Below are 13,910 nucleotides of genomic sequence, written 5' to 3'. Positions count from 1 at the left end.
GTGTTGACTTTTGATTTCTTCAGCGGATTCTTATTATTGTGCGTGATGTTTGCAGGAACAGGGAGAAGTGAGGTGAGTGCACACAGTGATTCACTTCCCTTTTCTGTCGCCTCTCACAAAAGATCCTCTGAAGTTGCACGTAGGACTTTTTATTCTGCTGTGGACTGAACCTCAGTTATATTTCATCACTGGGGAAAAAGTACTTAGTACATTAATGTAAATTTAAGGTACTTGTACGTGAGTATTTCCATTCGGTGTTAGTTTATAGTCGGTGGCAGCCTGAGGCCTCGGAGAGCTTGTTTCTCACACACACACACACACACACACTCTTCTGGTAGGCCTGCACCTGATAATAACTTGCCGTTTGATAAAGAGTACAGTGCTGCAGAGAGCTTGTGTGTGTGTGTGTGTGTGCAGCCCGTTATCACTGAGTAGTAGTTTGATTGTTTCTTCATTGCTTCCAGTGTCTCAAATAAGCTTCATTACCTGTTCAACCATCATTTGATGGAACTCAGCGAGCGACTCCATCAGACCCACAAAACTCAGTTCCCATTATTTGAGTCATGTAGGCGGAAAGCGAGGTTTGGTTCTGTGAGGTTACTAAACTATGGCCACGAAACTTTTCATGATGTCCTTTCAGTATTTCTGTGCTGTGCCTGTTTCCGGGTATCCGTGTTAAATCCATGCACGGATGCACCATGCGCATCAAGTCCGCATCAAGCAAAAGTACATGTGCTCTCGCTCCGCCCATTTGTCCCAGGATGCATCAGGTGGTGACTTCTGACAGCCACGTATCCCAGAGTGCTTTTCCTACCGACCAGCGGCAACAGCAGACAAAGCACATGTTCAGTTTTAATTTTGGAAACACTACTGTTATGTAGCGAGATGTCGTTTTTTAGACTTTCATGCGAGTAAATAAATAGTAAATCATTTAAAAAAATGTTTAAATGTTAGTGTGGTTTTTAAAATGGAAACGAGGCTGGGTTGTGTTTAATATTATATTTAGTTTTATTGTAAATGTATATTATAATGACGATACTTGGTATTGAGAAAGGCCTGACGTGATAATGACACTCACCGGAGTGGAGGAGGAGGATCATGGGTGCTTTCACTTTTCATAATTTCATATTGCTTCTTTTTACTTAAGTAAATTAATGAATTAACACTTGCACAGAAACCTCTGATTTCCATCATTGTTTTCAATCTTTTGAGCTTCTTTTTATTCCACTTATTCTTTGATCAGGTATTTCATGACCTGAGTCGTGCTCGAGCTTTGCCTGAATAACATAGACAACATGAACTACTGCTGCATTGAACGGTTTAGCTCGGTTTGTTGAACTGAAAGAAACAAAAACGTGTGATGTGTTGAGCGATATTCCCCCAAATTTAAGGTGTCAAAATAAGCACCATTATGATATCTTTGATTAAAATCAGGTATCATATTGTTTCTCTGACACGGACACACCTGGGAACATTTCTAGTAACGGCGGCACACGACAAGAGGAGCAAGTTATAAAGGCGATAACTCTAAAAATAAAAAGGAATGATGGTAATTACTTGTTCTTGAAGGATGCAGGCAGAAATGGAGGGTTCAGGAAAGCTCTATATTACTCATCGGGAGCGTTTTAAAGGTGCGCTCGCTTGCCTCCAGGTGCTGCTGCTGTTTTTTGTTTCTTTTTTTCCCCGTCTGACACTGACGTAATGTGTGATGCAGCCAACGTTGAGGCATATTCAATTTAGGGCACCCAGGGGAGCGTGATTATGTGCACTGTGTCTGTAATGTAAGGTGCACAGTTTGGTACCGGCCCTAAAGCAGCCGCTGAAAATAACAGGCTGACACACTCGGGGTGTGTGTGTGTGTGTGTGTGTGTGGTTGGCAGCAGGGGTGAGATGTTTATGAGGAGTGCAGCATTTTCCTGCTTCTTGCATTAATGTCACTCTTGTTTTTCAGCTTATTTTTCTCACATTTGATATAAAATACAAACTAAGAGAATTTCTTTGCAACATATTTGATAATTGATTGATAATTTCCACGCAGAAATGACAAAACTTTGCTGGTTCCAGCTTCTGAAATGTGACCATTTCCCACTTTTTTTTTTACCGTATATGATATTAAGCGCAACATCTTTGGGTTTTAAACTGTCAGACAAGCAGTTCTCATCAACCTCTGACTGATAACAGAAGACTCAGACTCCTCCTGTATGAGTGATACAGTGGTACAGACCATTTACCATCTACCATTTAAGATGCACACGCGTCTCAGTTCTTTTGTGACTCAGAGATTTGACATTCAAGCTGTATTTAGTATTTTATTGTACTCTACTTGTGAGTCAGTATTTTGTGGATGTTTTCTCAGTGACGCCCAGAAACCAGTGCAACACCTTGATGTTAGAGGAACACAGTATTAGAGGAAGCATTCAGTATGATTAACAGCCCACTTATCGGACCATACGCTCAGTTTGGACAGGGGAAGTGCCCGGCAGGCTGCACTCAAGCTGAGAGACGGTAAATAGTTTAGCAGGGGGAGATAAGGTCTATTTTTATCCCAGTAGACAGACGGAGGAGGCACACTGGCAGGCTGATGCACAGGTTGAGGCATCAGGGAGAGAGAGAGAGAGAGAGAGAGAGAGAGAGAGACGGCCAAACCGGCTCAGAGACAGACAGACAGCCAATCAGGCTGACAGACAGGCAGGTGGACATAGATGCGAACAGACAGCCTGGCAGAAAGACTCCCAGAGAGAAAACAGGGCTGCAGCTCCAAACGTGCGAGCTGGAACTTTCTGGCTGTGTGAGAGATGATTGACTGGAGACGCTCTCTCTGCTCCTCTGTTGAGAAATCGTCTTGTCAGGTCGCTCCTGTCCCGGTTGTGCTGTGAAACAAATCAAACTGTACTAATAAACCCGCCTTAACGCACTAACGGCGCTTCAGTGCTTGTGGTATTTCTCTGGCTGCAGTGTTGGACTGCACTTTTGGTCTCCACATGCTTCCTACTGTAGTCCGTTCATCATGAATAATTCTGCACCTCAGTGGATTTACATTTAGATGAATGCAGAAATATAGATACAGCTTTAGTTTGGGACAAGAAGTAGAAAAGGAACATTTAAGTGTCCATGTTTCTGAAAGGTTTCATGTTCTTTCCAATACAAACAAAACACTGCATCAGGTTTTGGAGCTGCGGTGAAAATGTTGTTTTTTGCAGAGCAGAATTTGGATTTCGGGGGGGCGGCAGTTTTGTTTGTTGCTGATGTTTTAATGACATTTATTTAACTGAGTAGAGGTTTACGGGTTTAAGATGATGCATTGACACACATTACTCACTCATGAGTGTTCTTGACCCGGAGTGATGATGCTGACAGTAAATATGACCTCAACCTGCAACCTGATCCTGTTATTATAAGGGGAGGAATGTAGTACTGTACTTAAGTAGAGTACAAGTACCTCAATATTGTACTGGAGTATTTACATTTATTGCTAGGTTATGCTTCTCCGTGTTGTACTTTCTGTTCTATGTTTTTGCTACAAATTGATTCCCAGCAGTAAAACTGAGCTCCACCTTTACCAGCTGCAACATTAAAGTGATATGAACACATGAATGCATCACTTATTAAACTCCAATGAGTCATTCAGCACAGTTATTACTTCTACTTTTGGTATATTTTGATGCTAAAATGTTTGTAGTTTTACTTTTTTTGTGTGTGTTTGTCTTCCGTTGCTGATTATTTCTGGGACTGATTCATGTTCAACATGAGCTTAATTTCATTTACACACTCAGACCTACCATTCAGACCTGAGAGCCGCTCAGGGCCGACCAAACAGACCATTTGTCACTGTTTTTAAAGTAACGCGCATCTGATTGGGTGTAGTGCTTTCTGAAATTAAAGCTGTAGTAATGAAGGTTTCCTACAATATTCTGTTGTGTGTTTTGTAGTAATTTGTCATCTCGATCTCTTGTGGCAGAAAGGATTTCAACCAACAGCAGCACTTAAAAACTGTGGTGTTGCCAGAAGTGATGACTAATTAGACAGACGACTAAAGTACGTTTTTACCATGCTGGCGTCACAGAACTAGTGTTTAGCTGAGATAACGGTGTGGGTGCTTTCAGATTATGCAGAAAAATGTAACTGTGTGTGTGTTGCTGTGCTCGTTTTTCTGCTAAATCACAAATGCATCACGTGCAGTGAAAAGCACAAGGCAAAGATGTTGTGGGCCTTTTGTTCGGATCATGATGCAACAGTTGCAGCAGCCCTCTAATAAATTTGAATGAACTATTAGGCCCGTTCATCAGTTCATCTCTGAAATCACGTTTCCTGTTATGGATTTTATGGTCTTTTCCAGGGGAGATCGGAAGCCCGTCCAATAAGTTTCCTGTTGCTACGAAGCAGGATGGGACTCAGACAATGATCCTCAGTATCAATGTCAGACATTTTTCATTCTCAACCATCCAAACCAAACTCTTTTTGCAGCATCATAACATCGACTTCTGTTTCCTCCCTCGCTTCTCAAAGACGGTCGTTGTTCGCACGACCACAAGAGGTTCCTTGTCCAGAGAGTGCAGACGTGCGTCATTTTAAGCTTCTAAACACATTACCAACGCTGCTGTTCAGACGATAGCAGTCTCTGTTGGATACATCAGAGCAGTAGTGGAGCAGAGTGAGGGCGTTTGACAGGAGAGAGAGAGAGAGAGAGAGAGAGAGAGAGAGAGAGAGAGAGAGCGTTATTCCTTCCTCATTTTGCTCCCAGCAGGGCCAACATCTCAAAGCGGTAATCATTCAGTCAGGCCTCATCTCTGTTCTCCTTCTCTTCTTTAGCCATGATTGGATTTTAAAGTGAAAAGTGAGTCACCTTATATGAAAGAGACAACTTAGGCTTCATCTCTTTGGGAGGATGTCATCACGTCAGCACAGTATGAGTAATCTAAAGGTGACGGCTGGTCCTTCAACATCTACTGATGCTGCTTCAGGCTCAATAAGTGGAAATCTAGCAAAAATGCCGGCGCCATGAGCAGCAAAATAACTAAATGAAGAGGATAAGATAAGATAAACCTTTATTCGTCCCACATTGGGGGAATTTTGCAAATTTACGGCAGCAAAGAACAAACACCGTGCAAAGATAAGTTCAACAACAGGTGCCTGTATAAGTAGAATATAATATAAATAGAATAAAAAAGCTTTGCAGTATATAGTAGAATAGATGAAGTGATGACTTATTGCACCAGTCAGAAGAACAGTATTGCACAGCCTTGATGTAGCTTATATAATGAGCCCTTTTCTGGTATGCTTTTTATTTTGATGTATATTTTGTTCACTGTCGCCTTCAGAGACGACGAATGCTGCGCCCCTCCAGCAGAAATATTGAAGGTGGCTCCAGCAGCGAAGCTTGAATCATCAGCGTTCGCAGCCGTCGTGCAAGTAAAATGTGATTTAAATCATTAAAGCGTCATTAAATATTTAAATGAAAACACTTCTGTTATTGTGCTGCACCCCCTTATTGTCTTTTCTCTTCATTTGCTGTGATATTTACGGCCTTGTCATCTGCATCCTTGTTTCTTTCTGTCCCACGCCTGTGAGCGTCTTTGTTTGGATAATAAACAACTCAGCACACGTATAAACCTTTTATTGGCATCATGTCAGTACAGCAGCAGCATCACAGGTACAGCTGGTATCAGATGACTGGTCACAGCAACCAAAAGTTAAACAAGAGAAGTTCTGTCTCAACTTTTCTGCCTCTGCATGAAAACACATCTGTGGGAAGGAACCTACTTAACCTACTGTGTCAAAAAAAAGGCTGAACTGTCCCTTTATCGTCTTGATTTAAAACGTGATGCGTCGTCGTCGTGTGGCTGTCCAGCCATATGTCTGTGGCTCTCCAGCTTTCGGCACAGATGTCGAGCTTTGAAAGCCGGCGAAGCACTGATTGATTGATTGATTGATTGATTGATTGATTGGTTTTCTTGATCAATCCTGTGAACGTCCTCAAGACACATTTTGTCCTACAGGGCAGTGAAACTCTCATCGTTCTGAGCAAAGCATTACTTACATGGAGGCTGTAAGTGTGCAGCCTTTTGTGCACTGCTGGATATTTGTGTGTGTGTGTGTGTGTGTGTGTGTGTGTGTGTGTGTGTGTGTGTGTGTGTGTGTAGGTGTGTGTAGGTGTGTGTAGGTGTGTGTAGGTGTGTGTAGGTGTGTGTGTGTGTGTGTGTAGGTGTGTGTGTGTGTGTGTCTCCGAGGTTTCTGAAAGTCCCAGAACGTGTCATGAATCGGTGCCCACCAGCTAAAAGAAACTATTTTTTCCAAGTCAGATAAGAATGTTAATTAAATATGCAGTTTGTGTAACATAAATCACTGGTTTTAATCTCGCCTGTGATTTATGTTACTGTACTCATGGTGTGTGATAAACCTGTGTGTGTGTGTGTGTGTGTGTGTGTGTGTGCAGAGCTTTGATGGCACTGTAGTAATTGTTGTGTAATGGCAGTTGGTAAATTATTTAATTCAGACTTCTTCCTCTGAGCCAACAGCAGCTGGCCCCCTCGTCAGCAGAGTACACACACACACTGACATGCGCGCACATACACACACACACACACACACACACACACACTGACATGCACACACCAAGGGGTGCAAGGATGCAAACACATTCAGTGACACGTGACACACAAACACACACACAAACATACCGACTAATGCAGCATTGTAGTCTTTAGAGACTTCATTGCAGAGTGTGTGTGCGTGTGTGTGTGTGTGTGCGTGTGTGTGTGTGTAAATATGAGAACACATTTTGCTTGTTCTTTACAACTTCAAAGCACCATTTCAGGGTCAAAACTTGGTCTTCAGGTGAAGGTTAGTATTTGGTTAACGTCAGGCTGAGGCTGTAGGCAAAGCATTATGTGTGTGTGTGTCTTCACACAGATAGAAAGAGAAGAGTGTGTGTGTGTGTGTGTTTTACAGTAAGGAGGTTCTTCAGGCTTTAGTTCTCTGGAAGCCTTTTTCTCTTCCTTTATGTTGTCGGGGATCCCAAAATGAAATATTGACACATGGGCACTTGTGAAATGAAGAAACCGGAGACCCCAGCGACCTCATTTACCGCCTGATGAAATCTCTGCGCTCGTTGGGATGACACCGTCTAGTTTATTCCTTATGAAGTAAACAGAGCCAATCATTGCTTTTGTCTTTTCCAAATAGAGGTCTTGTATCTTGACGATTTGTTTAGTTGATTCCCGCCTGGAGCTCCGTTTTAATCAGTGTCTGGATGGAACAGAATTCAATTACAGGAATCAGATTGAGATGTTTTGTTAGAGGACAGCGCCGATGTCATCACCACAGATTTTTAATTGGATTGTAAGCAGTCGGTTTCCTTTCGGCTCACGGACCACGCGGCACATTGTGTTCACATTTACGCTTGGGATTAAAAGCAGATTAGGATCACAATCTAAATAAGAGAGCTAAACACAGGCGTTGGAGACCAGCGCTAACGTAGCTCCAGACCTCCTGCTTCCTCTTTCTGTACAGCAGCTACCTGTGATGGGAATAAATGTGTCGAGCTTAAAAAACACAACAATCAGTTGGTTCGGTGCGGCCTACATACGCTGTCGACTGCCGACAAACATGAAGTGACATGCTGACGGAGAAATCAGAGGCGTTTATGCTCTCTGTGTGTGAATGTGGATTGCAGCTGATTATATGGCCCTGAACCAAACCTTAACCGCAGCGTTGTCACATCATAAAACTCACTCAATCTGTCGACGTTAATCAGACAGACAGACACAGATGGACAGATCTTTATTGTCATTATGCTCAAAGAACAACGGAAGTCTGCTTAGCGACCCCCTCGGTGTGCTACGAGTTCAAATAAAAGACAATAAAGAATCAAAAGACGGTGTAATAAAAACACACATTAGCCAAAGAGACCTGAACAGCACAGTGGTGGTCGGTCGGCAGCCGAGAGGAGGCTTGAGTGTGTGTGGCGTCATTTAATTTGCAGGACTTGTTGTTTTATTTGATCTCATCAACAGCAAAAGAAAACCGATCCTTCCTTAAATATCACAGTTTGGTGATATTTACTTATATGAAACAATAAACAGCCCGTTACACGTTTTATTTTGAAATCATATTTTGGAATGAAAGAACAGAGCTGTTCGGTGGACGGCTGCGCTCAGACGGGGGAACTATTTCTCGGACAGACTGGATCCTTGGGCGCTGGTAACCTCCCCGCGTCCGTCATGGTGGTTAAGCAGACGCTCATGTTGGAGCTGAGTGCTGGCTGCTGGGCTCGGGCTGGCTGCGAGAGGCTGGCACACACTTTGAAATATTAATGACCTACTGTAGAGAAGGGCTCAACCTCCCCCTCGTTATCTCTCCCAACCCTCCTCACCCTTCCTCCTTCCTCTCATCTGTCTCTCTGCTGCTCTTTCTCTCTTTCAGCTCCCCTCGCTCTCTCTTTCTCCGCCGTTCTTTCCTCCTCTTTATTTACCTCTCCTTCCTCCCCCTTCTTCATCTTCCTCTCCCCCCCCCCCCATCTCTTTCTCTCAGGAGGGTTGTGAGATCGTGTTATGTCATATTAAAGAGACAGACATGCTGCAAAGCGAAAAATACAGCGTAATAAGAGTCAACCGTGGAAACTTGTGGATTCAGCATCGATTTTGGATCAGTGTGAATCAAAATTTCAGGGGGAACTTTTCTGGAGGAATAGCTCCTTCCTCATCCTTTCATCTTCCTCTCTCAGCTTCTCTCTGACATATTCGATACATCTCCCTCTTGTGTGCTCTCTCTTTTCCCCAGCCTGAGTCTGTTTTCATCCTCTTCCACTTTGTCACCGCACCCTTTACTCCCTCCTTTCTCTTCTGCTTCGCCACATCAGAGGAGGACTCCACTAACGAAAGACATGTGTAGTGTGAGACACCGTCACTGTGGGGGGAACTCTTACTTTATATTTTTGGTTGTCGGTCGACTTCAGTGTTTGTGCCCATATTGCTGTTTGCTGTAACTGAGACTGTGACTGAGCACCCCCAACAACCTCCATTATCCCCTCTAACCTTTGGAATGACGGTTCCCATAATTCAGCGTTTATATAGTTGTATTTTGTTTACCTGAGGAGTGTATCACTGTAATCTCAAGCAGGTGAACAAGAGGTGCATTTAATCTCTCACGTTATGTCTGACAGTGTCCAGTTTACACATTTACACATGCTCCAAAAGTGTTACGTGAAGGTTAAAGGTCCCATCTTCTGCTCATTTTCAAGCTCATACTGGTGTTAGGAGGTCCTACTAGAAGGGGTTTCCATGGTGTAATGGTTTTTCTCGTACTGGACATAGTTGCTGCGGCTGTTTTCAGAAGAACAGAGCAATTTATGTGCTTTGTTCTCAGCCTCGACATCTTTGTGTTAATGAGGGGAAAAAACAATGGCGGGCAGCCAGGTGGGAACAGTCGGCCTGCTGAAGGGCTGGAGGACTGGAGGTCACATTATCAACAGATGAGCCAAATTTAAACACATTTACTGAAAAACTGAGCAAGAGAGAAAAAAGAGATGATGAAAGAGAGAGAGAGAGATGTTGTCTCTGGTTGTCTGGAGACCCGCGGACACACCGGAGATGCATTTATGCTGGAAAGACATCAAAACATAAAAATCGTGCAGAATATGGGACCTTTAAGATTGTCATTGTTTATATAGATGTGACCCAGACGCCCGCTCAGACGCACTGCGTGTAGAATCCCATTTATCTCATTAGATGCATGTCTGAAAGGAGATTTTTGATTAATGTAACACATCTGAACCTCAGCCTGTAACCAATACATGAAACTTTCCTCTAAACACTAAGGTTGGTTCATTCTTGGGGGGGGGGGGCTCTCCCCTGATACAGAGCCAATAATGTATTTTATGTGTTGATCCAAACAGAAGAAATCCCAGAGAGGTATCAAGAGCAGAAATACTGTTGTTTGAATATAAATTCAGTTCTGTTTATTCAACACATCAATGTTTCATTTTTAATTTTGTTGGTAGAGTTGCTTTCTGCTTCCAGCTGATGAGTCATTTAATTATCATTTTTATGGAGAGTGAACTTGTTGCCATTAGATCTTACTGGAAAATGACATCTGTATCATCACAATAATATTCACAAACATGCTCAGGCCTTCACTATTTGAAGAGGTCCCTTTGTTTGCAGACGATAGTCTGCTTTATCAACTTATTGATTAGTCAAACAATTGTTTCTTGGTTAAACTGAATTTTGAGGTAAAGACAGCGCCTCAACAGTTGTAACAGATTCTAACTGTCATGTTTATCCTACTCATTCTCCACGCCTGTTGTTTTTATCTCTTTGTCTCTCTCAGACGTGGCTGAAGACTTACGGCTACCTGCTGCCTCACGATGTCCGTACATCAGACCTGCGGCAGGAGAAAGCGATGCAGTCCGCTGTGGCCGCCATGCAACGCTTCTATGGCATTCCTGTGACAGGAATACTGGACGAGACGACAATAGAGTGAGTAACTCAATAGTTTGAGGGGACTTGTGTTTGCACAATATAAACCAAAGATAAGCCTTTAACCGATTTTTAGTTTTTAGTTTAGACTTAGTTTAGTTTAGAAACTATCCAACAACCCCTTTACTAAACAAAACGTAATTTGGAGAGCAAGAACAGAAAATAAACGATGTTATTTTGGGGAGATGTAGATGTCATGACCATGGATGTCATGATTTCTCCAATATGGATGTTGTTGTGTGGCGATAGGTTTGTTTTAAATCATACTTTGCTTCAGTATGTTACACCAGACCGAGGTCATACATGCCTTCATTTTTTGGCCACTTATTAGTGAGCAGTTGCCTATTCACACCTCTCGCAAACTAACTTGCAGCTTACAGTTAGAGTTGTATTTCTGGCCACCTGACAAATTTAAGTGTAATATTTACTCTCCTTTGAATCTGTTTGGTCTCCGGTAACTCCTGAGAGAAATCTTCACTATGATGACTGCGTCTGTGTGCTGTGTGAGGCCGAAGACAAGATGTTTAACAGAGCTTTTTGGCTGAATGATTACCTACTGTTGCCAACGATGCCATGAGAGCAGTGAGACTGAACCAAAACAGCAAACGTTTCCAAAATAGTGCCTTTCAATACACCGTTACAATGTGCTTTACAGACAAGACAATTAAAACCATAAAAAATACGCACATTGTAAAACAAGAAAAGTAATAAAGTAAACAGCAGGCAGCTCAAGTAGACGCTGACTCAGACAGCCTAATGTCCTCAGGCAGGTCAGTCCAGGTCCTGCTGGCAAAGCTTCTGTCCCCTTTAGTTTTCAGCCTGGACTCTGAAAAGACAGAGGAGCTCTGCCCGAGGATCTCGCACTGTGCAAATGATCATGAGGAACTACAAGGTCTCAAAATCAATCCTAAAACAAAAAACAGAGGCGAAGAAGCAAGTGACCCTCTTCACGTTACACGTAGTCATTTCATCCGTTACAAATATTGATCATCGCTGCTTTAAATTTGAATTCAATGCTGTGCCAGTAACGTTATTTTATGGTAGCTATGAAACCTTTTGAGGTTGTGATTGAAGGCGATACAGATGCACTAAAACTGACTCCAGGTGACATATTTAGCCGGAGTGTGCTGCTGAATCTGGCTGAGTGAACTCCAGTTTGTGTTGCTGATGGTCTAAACAGGGATGTTTAACTTAACACTGCTCTCAGTCATCGTCCTCGGTGGTAAACTGGTTATCCTCTTATACATCATACTGCCCACCTCCAAGATCTGAACTCCATCAACACCTGTCATGTAAAGGACAACATTACTGTGACACTGGTGTGTTTCAGCTTAGTTTACACTCCAGCCAAACTGTCTTCCTGTCGTCTAAACTCCAGTTATGACTGCATGAAAAGCATTTCAACCACATTTTCATGATGAATACTGTGATTTTGAGGAACCGGCTGTAACAGTGCTGCTCCTTTAGTGTGACGTGAGCAGTGAAATTTAAAATGTCTCGTTGTGTTCAGGTGGATGAGGAGACCTCGCTGTGGCGTCCCAGATCATCCGCACACCAGCCGCCGGCAGAGGAATAAACGCTACGCCCTGACGGGGCAGAAATGGAGGGATAAAAAGATCTCCTACAGGTTACCTATCTATCAGTTCTTCTGTCCATTCATCCACCCATCCATCTGTCTACATCCGTCCACCATCTATCGAACATCCATACATCTGTCTTCATGCATCCATCCATCCATCTATCTGTCTTCATGCATCCATCCACCCATCCATCTGTCTACATCCGTCCACCATCTATCAAACATCCGTCCATCTGTCTTCATGCATCCATCCATCCATCCATCTTCATGCATCCATCCATCCATCTATCTGTCTTCATGCATCCATCTGTCCAACTATCTATCTCCATCCATCCATCCACATTCATCCATCCATCCATCCATCTGTCTTCATCCATCCATCCATCTGTCTTCATTCATCCATCTCTTTGCTCTCTCTTGCTCTGTGTCACTATTATTTTCCTGCTCTGTCTTCCTTTCACTCTTTTCACACATTTTCTTCTATTTTTCTATCTCCATCCTTCTCCTCTTCCCCTTCCTCTCTGATTGTTAGTTGCCTTCTCTCTCTCCTCTCCCAGTCTGAACTTGGCGAGGCCTAATGTAAATTAGCTCCGTCCCACAGGACCCTGAATGCATCTCGTATCCCTGCATTACATCCACCCACTCGTCTCTCCATCTTTCTCTTCTTTCCTCCTCTCTATCCACCTTATTCTATTGTCCTTTACTGTCTGCATACAGTGAAATCCTCCACTGTATGTAATATAGGTTTAACGCAGATTAAAGCCGTCCCACGAGACATTGAACACATCCCAACTGCCGTCGTTCCCACTGCCCACTTCATCCTCTCTCTCTTTCTCTGCCCCTATTTGGTTCTCCCACTCTGTCTCTCTCATTCAAAACAAGCTTGATTGTCATGAATTAAATAGAAACAATGCTCCATGTATTTGGGCAGTTCCTCACTGAAAGTAACTCAAACTAAAGTAATCGTTTCCCCCCCAGCACATTGCTGCCCATGGCGCCTTGTTTCCATCTTCTCTCTGTCTGCCATTATTGATGAACAATTAAGTCCAGCTGCAGTTTCAAATAACAACGTTCATGATCAAATATTTCTCCGTGAGCTCTCGGCGGCCTTCGCTGCTGTTAAAACGAAACAATACAACTAAACAATCCTTAACTTAAAGAAGTGTTTCATAAAACTGGGCTGTCTATGCAGCAGAAAGGTGCAAATCTTTTATCAAATCGATGCTACATGATCAGAGAAAACAGAGAGAGGACTGCGTGCTTTAAAAGACAGAAAGCCTACAACTACCAGAATGCATTGTGCTGTTCTCCTCACTCCTGGCTGTTGGTGTTTGGCTCTCAGCTGTGGCGGCCTCCGCCTCCTCCCTACACCGAAATCCCTATTCGTTAATTCCCAAGTGTCTGATTCCAGCATTAAACTGTTAAAATGGTTTTCTTATGGGGGGCAGATAGGAAATCTGTAGGAGGAAAGATTAACGTCGTCTATGTTGCATAATGATGCAAAGTCAGGAGAAAATCTGCAGAATTACCCTCCTTTAAGTTGCTGAACCTAAGGTGCGAGTTCCAGGTCTTCTCAGCTGGAAAAACAGACCAGCTCAACAATCAATAGCATAAGCTGGGTGTGTGTTTAGAGAAAAGGGCTGTGATGGAGAGCGTTTCAATACAGGTTACAGACCATTTTCTGATTATCCATCGTGTGTTCGTCTCATCTGTAGACTGTTTGCATGGTGTCGAGTGTGTTGCGCAGCATCCTGTGGTCTTAAGTTTAGTCCATGTGTTTTGTATTTCCTGTTTTATTTTGGCGTTCAACCCCTCCCTCTCGTTTCAGATTTGACTTCCTGCACTTGTGTGTTTCC

At 43.1% G+C, this 13,910-nt stretch overlaps 1 protein-coding gene across 1 annotated transcript in view; it reads left to right on the top strand.

Annotated features, from left to right (window-relative positions):
• Positions 1 to 13,910, top strand: part of mmp24 (matrix metallopeptidase 24) — a 71,685-nt gene that overhangs the window by 15,892 nt on the left and 41,883 nt on the right. The window contains 2 exon segments of the mRNA XM_070842104.1: positions 10,327 to 10,475; positions 11,986 to 12,102. Of these exon segments, the coding sequence (XP_070698205.1) occupies positions 10,327 to 10,475; positions 11,986 to 12,102 (266 nt within the window).

The sequence above is a fragment of the Pempheris klunzingeri genome, chromosome 2, assembly GCF_042242105.1.
Source record: "Pempheris klunzingeri isolate RE-2024b chromosome 2, fPemKlu1.hap1, whole genome shotgun sequence".
Lineage (NCBI taxonomy): Eukaryota > Metazoa > Chordata > Actinopteri > Acropomatiformes > Pempheridae > Pempheris > Pempheris klunzingeri.
Note: the sequence above shows the minus strand (reverse complement) of the source record. Positions and strands in the feature narration are given on the sequence as shown.